The sequence below is a fragment of the Salmo salar genome, chromosome 06, assembly GCF_965601325.2.
Source record: "Salmo salar chromosome 06, fSalSal1, whole genome shotgun sequence".
In the NCBI taxonomy this organism is placed as follows: domain Eukaryota; kingdom Metazoa; phylum Chordata; class Actinopteri; order Salmoniformes; family Salmonidae; genus Salmo; species Salmo salar.
This window is the reverse complement of record NC_138296.1, coordinates 25,743,240-25,755,000: the sequence shown is the minus strand read 5'-3', so window position 1 is coordinate 25,755,000 and position 11,761 is coordinate 25,743,240. Positions and strand designations below refer to the sequence as shown.

General features: G+C 45.5%; 1 protein-coding gene across 1 annotated transcript in view; it reads right to left on the bottom strand.

Annotated features, from left to right (window-relative positions):
* The window catches only part of LOC106606700 (heparan sulfate glucosamine 3-O-sulfotransferase 6), a 28,793-nt gene extending 19,178 nt beyond the window's left edge, over positions 1 to 9,615 (bottom strand). Inside the window, exon 1 of the mRNA XM_045719974.2 lies at positions 8,605 to 9,615. Within this exon, the coding sequence (XP_045575930.1) occupies positions 8,605 to 9,173 (569 nt within the window). The 5' untranslated portion in view covers positions 9,174 to 9,615. The remainder of the gene's footprint in view (positions 1 to 8,604) is intronic.
* Positions 9,616 to 11,761: the final 2,146 nt, after the last annotated feature.

Below are 11,761 nucleotides of genomic sequence, written 5' to 3'. Positions count from 1 at the left end.
CTGATCCTATATCAGTATGTGCTGTAGCTACAATAGCCTGATCCTATATTAGTATGTGCTGTAGCTACAATAGCCTGATCCTAGATCAGTATGTGCTGTAGCTACAGTAGCCTGATCCTATCAGTATGTGCTGTAGCTATAATAGCCTGATCCTATATCAGTATGTGCTGTAGCTACAATAGCCTGATCCTATATCAGTATTTGCTGTAGCTACAATAGCCTGATCCTATATCAGTATGTGCTGTAGCTACAATAGACTGATCCTATCAGTATGTTTTTTAAATGTATTTTATTTTTAATTTCACCTTTATTTAACCAGGTAGGCCAGTTGAGAACAAGTTCTCATTTACAACTGTGACCTGGCCAAGATAAAGAAAAGCAGTGCGACACAAACAACGACACAGAGTTACACATGGAATAAACAAACAGTCAATAACACAATAGAAAGTCTATATAGAGTGTGTGTAAATGAGGTAAGTTAAGGGAGGTAAGGCAATAAATAGGCCATAGTGGCAAAATAATTACTATTTAGCAATAAACACTGGAGTGATAGATGTGCAGAAGATGAATGTACAAGTAGAGATACTGGGGTGCAAAGGAGCAAAAAAAGAAATAACAGTATGGGGATGAGGTAGTTGGATGGGCTATTTACAGATGGGCTATGTACAGGTGCAGTGATCTGTGAGCTGCTCTGACAGCAAGTGCTTAAAGTTAGAGAGGGAGATATGAGTCTCCAGCTTCAGTGATTTTTGCAATTCGTTCCAATCATTGGCAGCAGAGAACTGGAAGGAAAGGCGGCCAAAGGAGGAATTGGCTTTGGGGGTGACCAGTGAAATATACCTGCTGGAGCGCGTGCTACGGGTGGGTGCTGCTATGGTGAGCAGTGAGCTCAGATAAGGCAGGGCTTTACCTAGCAAAGACATATAGATGACCTGGAGCCAGTGGGTTTGGCGACGAATATGAAGCGAGGGCCAGCCAACGAGAGCATCCAGTTCGCAGTGGTGGGTAGTATATGGGGCTTTGGCGCCAAAACGGATGGCACTGTGATAGACTGCATCCAATTTGCTGAGTAGAGTGTTGGAGGCTATTTTGTAAATGACATCGTATGTGCTGTAGCTACAATAGCCTGATCCTAGATCAGTATGTGCTGTAGCTGCAATAGCCTGATCCTATCAGTATCTGCTGTAGCTGCAATAGCCTGATCCGATATCAGTATGTGCTGTAGCTACAATAGCCTGATCCTATATCAGTATGTGCTGTAGCTACAATAGCCTGATCCTATATCAGTATGTGCTGTAGCTACAATAGCGTGATCCTATATCAGTATGTGCTGTAGCTACAATAGCGTGATCCTAGATCAGTATGTGCTGTAGCTGCAATAGCCTGATCCTATCAGTATGTGCTGTAGCTGCAATAGCCTGATCCTATCAGTATGTGCTGTAGCTACAATAGCCTGATCCTAGATCAGTATGAGCTGTAATTACAAAATCCTGATCCTAGATCAATATGTGCTGTATGTAGCCCAATCCTCTGACTATCATTGTCATCCTAAACATGTCAAACACAGTCAGAGGAATCGGCCAAACTAAAGAACATGGAGCCTCTTCACACTTACTACACTTTTCATCAAAATACCGTCAGCTACAGTATATGTATTACTCAAATATAAACTGACGTACTTGCAGTGGTGGGAAAAGTACCAAATTGTCATACTTGAGTAAAAGAAATGATACCATAATAGAAAATGACCTAAATAAAAGTGAAATTCACCCAGTAAAATACTACTTGAATAAAAGTCCAAAAGTATTTGATTTTAAATATACTTAAGTATCAAAATTACATGTAATTGCTCAAATATATTTAACCTGTTTGGGATAGGGGGCAGTATTTTCACGGCCGGATAAAAAACGTACCCAATTTAATCTGGTTACTACTCCTGCCCAGAAACTAGAATATGCATATACTTAGTAGATTTGGATAGAAAACACTCTAAAGTTTCTAAAACTGTTTGAATGGTGTCTGTGAGTATAACAGAACTCATATGGCAGGCCAAAACCTGAGAAGATTCTATACAGGAAGTGCCCTGTCTGCCAATTTGTTCTCCTTCTAGGGCATCTCTATGAAAAATACAGCATCTCTGCTGTAACGTGACATTTTCTAAGGCTTTCATTGGCTCTAGGAAGGCGCCAGAAAGTGGAATGAGAGCTCTCCAGTCTCTGGGCGAAAAACAGCAGGGGTTTTTGTGAGTGGTCCTTCTGAGAACAATGACACTGAGGCGCGCGTGCACGAGACGACTCCATATTTTTCTTTCAGTGTTTGAACGAATACAACGTCGCCCGGTTGGAATATTATCGCTATTTTACGAGAAAAATAGCATAAAAATGTATTTTAAACAGCGTTTGACATGCTTCGAAGTACGGTAATGGAATATTTTGAATTTTTTGTCACGAAATGCGCCGGCGCGTCACCCTTCGGATAGTGACTTGAACGCACAAACAAAACGGAGCTATTTGGATATAACTATGGATTATTTCGAACCAAAACAACATTTGTTGTTGAAGTAGAAGTCCTGGGAGTGCATTCTGATGAAGAACAGCAAAGGTAATCAAATCTTTCTTATAGTAAATCTGAGTTTGGTGAGGGCCAAACTTGGTGGGTGTCAAATTAGCTAGCCGTGAATATCAGAATATTGCAAAATGTGCTTTCACCGAAAAGCTATTTTAAAATCTGACACCGCGATTGCATAAAGGAGTTCTGTATCTATAATTCTTAAAATAATTGTTATGTATTTTGTGAACGTTAATCGTGAGTAATTTAGTAAATTCACCGGAAGTTTTCGGTGGGTATGCTAGTTCTGAACAAAACATGCTAATGTAAAAAGCTGTTTTTTGATATAAATATGAACTTGATTGAACAAAACATGCATGTATTGTATAACATAATGTCCTAGGAGTGTCATCTGATGAAGATCATCAAAGGTTAGTGCTGCATTTAGCTGTGATTTTGGTTTTTGTGACATATATGCTAGCTTGAAAAATGGCTGTGTGATTATTTCTGGCTGGGTACTCTCCTGACATAATCTAATGTTTTGCTTTCGCTGTAAAGCCTTTTTGAAATCGGACAATGTGGTTGGATTAACGAGAGTCTTATCTTTCAAATGGTGTAATGGTCTCCGGCAGCCTCTGGAACTGCCGGTCTGCAGCCAACAAGGCTGAGTTCATCTCAGTCCCATGCGACCCTCCAGTCCCTAGACTTCCTGGCGCTGACGGAAACATGGATTACCACAGATAACACTGCTACTCCTACTGCTCTCTCTTCGTCTGCCCACGTGTTCTCGCATACCCCTAGAGCATCGAGCCAGCGGGGTGGTGGCACTGGAATCCTCATCTCTCCCAAGTGGACATTCTCTCTTTCTCCCCTGACCCATCTGTCTATCTCCTCATTTGAATTCCATGCTGTCACAGTTACCAGCCCTTTCAAGCTTAACATCCTTATCATTTATCGCCCTCCAGGTTCCCTTGGAGAGTTCATCAATGAGCTTGACGCCTTGATAAGTTCCTTTCCTGAGGATGGCTCACCTCTCACAGTTCTGGGTGACTTTAACCTCCCCACGTCTACCTTTGACTCATTCCTCTCTGCCTCCTTCTTTCCACTCCTCTCCTCTTTTGACCTCACCCTCTCACCTTCCCCCCCTACTCACAAGGCAGGCAATACGCTTGACCTCATCTTTACTAGATGCTGTTCTTCCACTAATCTCATTGCAACTCCCCTCCAAATCTCCGACCACTACCTTGTATCCTTTTCCCTCTTGCTCTCCTCCAACACTTCTCACTCTGCCCCTACTCGGATGGTATTGCGCCGTCCCAACCTTCGCTCTCTCTCTCCCGCTACTCTCTCCTCTTCCATCCTATCATCTCTTCCCTCTGCTCAAACCTTCTCCAACCTATCTCCTGATTCTGCCTCCTCAACCCTCCTCTCCTCCCTTTCTGCATCCTTTGATTTTCTCTGTCCCCTATCCTCCAGGCCGGCTCGGTCCTCCCCTCCTGCTCCGTGGCTCGACGACTCACTACGAGCTCACAGAACAAGGCTCCGGGCAGCCGAGCGGAAATGGAGGAAAACTCGCCTCCCTGCGGACCTGGCATCCTTTCACTCACTCCTCTCTACATTCTCCTCTTCTGTCTCTGCTGCTAAAGCCACTTTCTACCACTCTAAATTCCAAGCATCTGCCTCTAACCCTAGGAAGCTCTTTGCTACCTTCTCCTCCCTCCTGAATCCTCCTCCCCCTCCCCCCCCCTCCTCCCTCTCTGCGGATGACTTCGTCAACCATTTTGAAAAGAAGGTTGACGATATCCGATCCTCGTTTGCTAAGTCAAACGACACCGCTGGTCCTGCTCACACTGCCCTACCCTGTGCTTTGACCTCTTTCTCCCCTCTCTCTCCAGATGAAATCTCGCGTCTTGTGACGGCCGGCCGCCCAACAACCTGCCCACTTGACCCTATCCCCTCCTCTCTTCTCCAGACCATTTCCGGAGACCTTCTCCCCTTCCTCACCTCGCTCATCAACTCATCCTTGACCGCTGGCTACGTCCCTTCCGTCTTCAAGAGAGCGAGAGTTGCACCCCTTCTGAAAAAACCTACACTCGATCCCTCCGATGTCAACAACTACAGACCAGTATCCCTTCTTTCTTTTCTCTCCAAAACTCTTGAACGTGCCGTCCTTGGCCAGCTCTCCTGCTATCTCTCTCAGAATGACCTTCTTGATCCTAATCAGTCAGGTTTCAAGACTGGGCATTCAACTGAGACTGCTCTTCTCTGTGTCACGGAGGCTCTCCGCACTGCTAAAGCTAACTCTCTCTCCTCTGCTCTCATCCTTCTAGACCTATCTGCTGCCTTTGATACTGTGAACCATCAGATCCTTCTCTCCACCCTCTCCGAGTTGGGCATCTCCGGCGCGGCCCACGCTTGGATTGCGTCCTACCTGACAGGTCGCTCCTACCAGGTGGCGTGGCGAGAATCTGTCTCCGCACCATGCGCTCTCACCACTGGTGTCCCCCAGGGCTCTGTTCTAGGCCCTCTCCTATTCTCGCTATACACCAAGTCACTTGGCTCTGTCATATCCTCACATGGTCTCTCCTATCATTGCTATGCAGACGACACACAATTAATCTTCTCCTTTCCCCCTTCTGATAACCAGGCGGCGAATCGCATCTCTGCATGTCTGTCAGACATATCAGTGTGGATGACGGATCACCAGCTCAAGCTGAACCTCGGCAAGACGGAGCTGCTCTTCCTCCCGGGGAAGGACTGCCCGTTCCATGATCTCGCCATCACGGTTGACAACTCCCTTGTGTCCTCCTCCCAGAGTGCTAAGAACCTTGGCGTGATCCTGGACAACACCCTGTCGTTCTCCACTAACATCAAGGCGGTGACCCGATCCTGTAGGTTCATGCTCTACAACATTCGCAGAATACGACCCTGCCTCACACAGGAAGCGGCGCAGGTCCTAATCCAGGCACTTGTCATCTCCCGTCTGGATTACTGCAACTCGCTGTTGGCTGGGCTCCCTGCCTGTGCCATTAAACCCCTACAACTCATCCAGAACGCCGCAGCCCGTCTGGTGTTCAACCTTCCCAAGTTCTCTCACGTCACCCCGCTCCTCCGCTCTCTCCACTGGCTTCCAGTTGAAGCTCGCATCCGCTACAAGACCATGGTGATTGCCTACGGAGCTGTGAAGGGAACGGCACCTCCATACCTTCAGGCTCTGATCAGGCCCTACACCCAAACAAGGGCACTGCGTTCATCCACCACTGGCCTGCTGGCCCCCCTACCTCTGAGGAAGCACAGTTCCCGCTCAGCCCAGTCAAAACTGTTCGCTGCTCTGGCACCCCAATGGTGGAACAAGCTCCCTCACGACGCCAGGACAGCGGAGTCAATCACCACCTTCCGGAGACACCTGAAACCCCACCTCTTTAAGGAATACCTAGGATAGGATAAAGTAATCCTTCTAACCCCCCCCCCCCCTTAAAAGATTTAGATGCACTATTGTAAAGTGGTTGTTCCACTGGATATCATAAGGTGAATGCACCATTTTGTAAGTCGCTCTGGATAAGAGCGTCTGCTAAATGACTTAAATGTAAATGTAAATGTAAATGTGTAAAATAGTCATATGTTTGAGAAATTGAAATTATAGCATTTTTAAGGTTTTTCGTATTTCGCGCCAGGCGCTACCATTGGATATTGGCGAGGCGTTCTGCTAGCGGAACGTTAAGCATCAAAAGTAAAAGTATACAATTCCTTACATAAAGCAAACCAGACGGCACAGTTTTCTTGTTTTTTGGTCAGGGGCAAACTCCAACACTCAGACATCATTTACAAATGAAGCATGTGTATTTAGTGAATCCGCCAGATCGGAGGCAGTAGGGATGACCAGTGATGTTCTCTTGATAATTGTGTGAATTTAAAAAAAATTCTGTCCCGCTAAGCATTCAAAATGTAACGAGTATTTTTGGATGTCAGGGGAAATATGAAATATGAAGTAAAAAGTACATATTTTCTTTAGGAATGTAGTGAAGTAAAAGTAAAAGTTGTCAAAAATATAAATAGCAAAGTAAAGTACAGATACATAAAAAAAACGTAGTCGTAGTACTTTAAAGCATTTTTACTTAAGTACTTTTACAACACTGTGAACTTGCTATATTTCGAGCGCATGATACTCTCCCAACAGTTGTCCCCCTTGAAGCAGAGCAGTGTGAACAGAATTGTGTTGTTGAGCCAACACTCCTACAGTATAATTCTTACAGTAAGCATTTCACTGTAAGGTGTACACCTGTTGGATTCCACGCATGTGACAGATAAAAATGGATTTGATTTAAATGGTAATAGCAGAGCAATGTTTTGAAACAGCTGAAATGTGTAGACATTTTCCTAATATTTGAAACTTGTTTTATTGAGTTTTTACCTGAAATTGCCGTAACAGCCTGAAATAGTTTTCCTGGGGCCCAGAGTTTTTCCTGATCTGGTAGTAGGCTAGCCTAGCCAACTCCAGGCCCTAGTTGTAGTAATAAATCAGCTGTAAAAAATATTTAAATGGGTTATGATGGGACCAGATCATTTTTCTAATCAGGTCATATGGTTTTTAAAAGAAAACTTCTGGACAAACTCCTGACCCTGGAGAGGATGAAAACATCAAAACCCTATTCATAAAATGTCTCAGAGTAGGAGTGCTGATCTACGATCAGTTTAGCTTTTTAGATCATAATGAATAACATTACATGGACAGAGGGAACCTGGTCCTAGATCAGCGCTTCTAGGCGCTGTCAAACAGTCTCTCTCCTCAGCTATGACAGCTATCTCCAGCAGGATCCTCCAGTCCAGACATCTGAAGGTAATCAGAACCTCCAGCCTTCTCTAGCGCCATAAGCCTGCAGTAAGGCAGGTAAAGGGCCATCAACATCCATATCCCTGCAATAGGGTTGCTAGGGCCATAATTACACCCTAATTACAGCTATGGTCAGCTGCGTCATCTATTACCAGCAGATCCTATCACCTCCAAAGTAGCTACAGTGCCTGGGTGGAGATTTTACTGTATATACCAAGACATTATATGTTTCAGCCTGTATCACACCGTGGCTGTATTCACCCTTGGCCAAATCCAAAATCAAACTACTGCAAAGAAATATATATCTTCTATTGAGACCAATTCCTGCTGTATATGAAGTATAGACTATGAGTTAGGCCTGCTTATTGATTCAACCCTCTTTACCTACAAAGATGAGACTAACATATAAGTTAACATTTAACATTTTAGTCATTTAGCAGATGCTCTTATCCATAGCGACTTACAGTTAAACTTACAATACTGTAGCTAGGTGGGACAACCACATATCTCAGTCATAGTAAGTACATTTTTCCTCAATAAATCAGCAAGGTCAGAGCTAGTAAGGAGGAAAAAGTCATCATTCAAGAGGACATGGGCTTTTAATGGGAGTACACCATTCCATTCCAATAGAATAGACATGGATTGTATGTTAATATGGGATGTCATGTTGAACTGAAGAAACACTGTCATGATGATTAACAACACCCCAGGGACTTATAGCCTCTTCATCTACATCAAGTCAGGCAGGGTTGTATTGACACACACACACTCACACACAGACACACACAGGCACACACATGCACGCACACACGCACGCACACACACACACACAATACTGGATATCTGACTGTCAATGTGCAAATATCTATGTATGTTATTGACAAGAACCTTCAGCAGAGTTCTTCACAGGTGAATATCTTCCCCAGGGGAGAACACTGCTCCTCATCTACCTGTCATCCTATCGCCATTCATCATCCTACAGTGGCTGAGGTGTCATCTTTCTCCAAGGCTCAACATGTTGTGAACAATACAAATACAACTAAATGATGTGTTAGATGTTTGTATTGCAACAGAATTTATATGTATAGAAAGCAGCCCCAGCCCCCAATTCACAGATTCGATTCAAGATATCGCAATATCAGAGTAGGCTAGAAGCCGCGCATGGTTTTTACTGGCGCTGATAAACACTCCATGGACATTGTAAAGTAGCAGAATATGTACCTTACCTGTACCACTCAAGTCCTTTCTCGTAGAACCTGTCGAAAAAGTGAGGTTCTGCCCCGACAGCTCTCACGTCCGGATGAATCCGTAGGAACTCCAGCAGAGCGCGCGTTCCGCCTTTCTTCACACCGATTATGATGGCTTGTGGGAACTTCTTACTCTCAAATGTGTTGGACATGGGGATGCCGTTAACAGCTAGATTTTCCTTAGTGCTCTCCGGTATCTCTTGTGGGAGCAGTCCGCCTTCAACCCACTGTAGCGTGGCGACCTGTTCGTCTGCACGGTGGAGCGCGGCGCCCGTTGAAGTGTCTGTCCTGTTCCAGGGAGTCGGTGCGCCCGGGTGGTGAGGATAGAGTCGCGCTGGCGGTCGCAGGTTGTCGTACGTACGGTCCGATACATCATAGTCTCTGTTAACAGTGTGATGGTCGAACATCTGTCTCGGCGCCGAGTCACATAATCCGGTAAGACAGTAGAAGAAATAGGTGAAAATCACGACCATGGTAAAACACACGGATACTTTGGACAGCGCCTTTCCAAAGTTGAGCCTTGTTCTACAGCCCACACTACATCCCATGAGTCGCTGTCCTGTTCGGTGAGCAAGGAACAAAATGTTGTCAGCATACTGCTTTTCCTTACGTTGAGTAGCCTAACTGTTCTCTATATAACTATTTCCTGAATCCTGAAAAGTGTAGCAGTTTCATAATCATAACACCCCAAAATTGGAGCATTGTCGTCGAACTTATCAAGATGATCCTCATACCGTTGTCACGCATCATTACACAAGACAGAAAACGGGTCTTTAACCTCTTTAAACAAGCATTTGTCATTCTGCATGGCTCAATACTTCAATTTTCATTGAGTAATGATTCCACTGCCTTGCTGTGCGCTCAAGTCAGCTCTGGTGATCTCTCATGCACGGTTTCCCCTCTCCTTCAAAGATTGCTGACACACCCAACCATCTCTACCCTTCCCTTCTCCAGCAATGGACAACATGCCCCATGAGACGTTTAGCAGCATTCAATGGTGTAATCTATTGTCAGCTACTGGTTCTTTATTCTACTGTACTTGTTATACACCTCTCGTCATCCTTCCAGACCTGGGTGTGTAACAAGAATACATTTGAAGCAATTTACAGCCCACAGAAAATAATACCATCACAATTTAACATGTGTATCAACTTTTAAAATCAAAAGGGCAATGTATTTTTTATGGTGCATGCTGACTCAGGAAAAGGACAAAAAAACGAATAACAACCTTTCCCCCTTTGAACCTCATGATAGATGAAACGTTCCTCTTATGAATGAGAAAGGCCCCCAGGACATCCATCCAAACCCTTGTACTTTATCTGCACCTTGAGACTCCTTGTCATAAGAACAAGTGGTGCGGCAGTCCTTTCATATCTACTGACACAGGTCTCACAACAAAGACTTGAAAAGCAGAGCCCTGCCCCAAACTCATTCCCAAGCATACCTGTCGTAGATACAGTGTTATGGTTTGGTGTAACCTAGCAGGACAGAAGGCATTGCTGAGAGAGAGATCATCACATCACACTGTAGGTCTATAATGTATATTTTATCAGGGCTGACAAAGGTGTATATGTGTGTGTGCACATGCATTTGTGTGTGTGTGTCAGGTCCTTTGAACCTGACCAATACCAGCGTCTCCAGTTTGAATCAACTGGAGTAGAGATCATCTGTCTGGGAACCACATGCACACAGAACTCCCCCCCCCCCCCCCCCCCCCCCCCCCCCCGGGGTAAAAGCTTTGGTACAACCCGAGAGAACTGACAGAGAGAGGGGGAGAAAGACAGGGGGGAGAAGTAGAGAGAGAGGCAGAGAAGGTGCGAGAAACAGCGAGAGAAAGAGAGAGGTGGAGACAAGGGGGTAGAGAGGGAGAGGTGGCAAAGAGAATGGAGGGCGAGAGAGTAGCAAGAGAGAATGGAGATAAGAGAGAGGGAAAGAGAGAGATAGAGGGAGAGGTGGCAAGGTAATAAAGGGAGAGGGAGCATAGCACTAGAGAGGAGGAGAAAAGGTGTGAGGTGTATAAAGGCATCAGCATGCTTCAGTTCAGCTTCAGCTAGCCGAAGAAAGCTAGCCCAAGTCAGCTAGTTGAAGTCAGCTAGCCCAAGTCAGCTAGTTGAAGTCAGCTAGGTGAAGTCAGCTAGCCGAAGTCAGCTAGTTGAAGTCAGCTAGCCCAAGTCAGCTAGTTGAAGTCATCTAGTTGAAGTCATCTAGTTGAAGTCAGCTAGCCCAAGTCAGCTAGTTGAAGTCAGCTAGCCCAAGTCAGCTAGCCCAAGTCAGCTAGCCCAAGTCAGCTAGGTGAAGTCAGCTAGTTGAAGTCAGCTAGCCCAAGTCAGCTAGTTGAAGTCAGCTAGTCCAAGTCAGCTAGTTGAAGTCAGCTAGCCCAAGTCAGCTAGGTGAAGTCAGCTAGTTGAAGTCAGCTAGCCCAAGTCAGCTAGTTGAAGTAAGCTAGTTGAAGTCAGCTAGCCCAAGTCAGCTAGTTGAAGTCAGCTAGCCCAAGTCAGCTAGTTGAAGTCAGCTTGTTGAAGTCAGCTAGTTGAAGTCAGCTAGCCCAAGTCAGCTAGTTGAAGTCAGCTAGTTGAAGTCAGCTAGCCCAAGTCAGCTAGGTGAAGTTAGCTAGTTGAAGTCAGCTAGCCCAAGTCAGCTAGTTGAAGTCAGCTAGCCCAAGTCAGCTAGGTGAAGTCAGCTAGTCCAAGTCAGCTGGGTGAAGTCAGCTAGGTGAAGTCTGCTAGCCCAAGTCAGCTAGGTGAAGTCAGCTAGCCCAAGTCAGCTAGTTGAAGTCAGCTAGCCCAAGTCAGCTAGGTGAAGTCAGCTAGTCCAAGTCAGCTAGGTGAAGTCTGCTAGCCCAAGTCAGCGATCCCAAGTCAGCTAGGTGAAGTTAGCTAGGTGAAGTCAGCTAGACCAAGTCAGCTAGTTGAAGTCAGCTAGCCCAAGTCAGCTGAGATAGGCGAAGTCAGCTGGCCGAAGTCAGCTAGGTGAAGTCAGCTAGGTGAAGTCAGCTGGCCGAAGTCAGCTAGGTGAAGTCAGCTAGGGGAAGTCAGCTGGCCGAAGTCAGCTAGGTCAAGTCAGCTGGCCGAAGTCAGCTAGGTGAAGTCAGCTGGCCGAAGTCAGCTAGGTGAAGTCAGCTAGGTGAAGTCAGCTG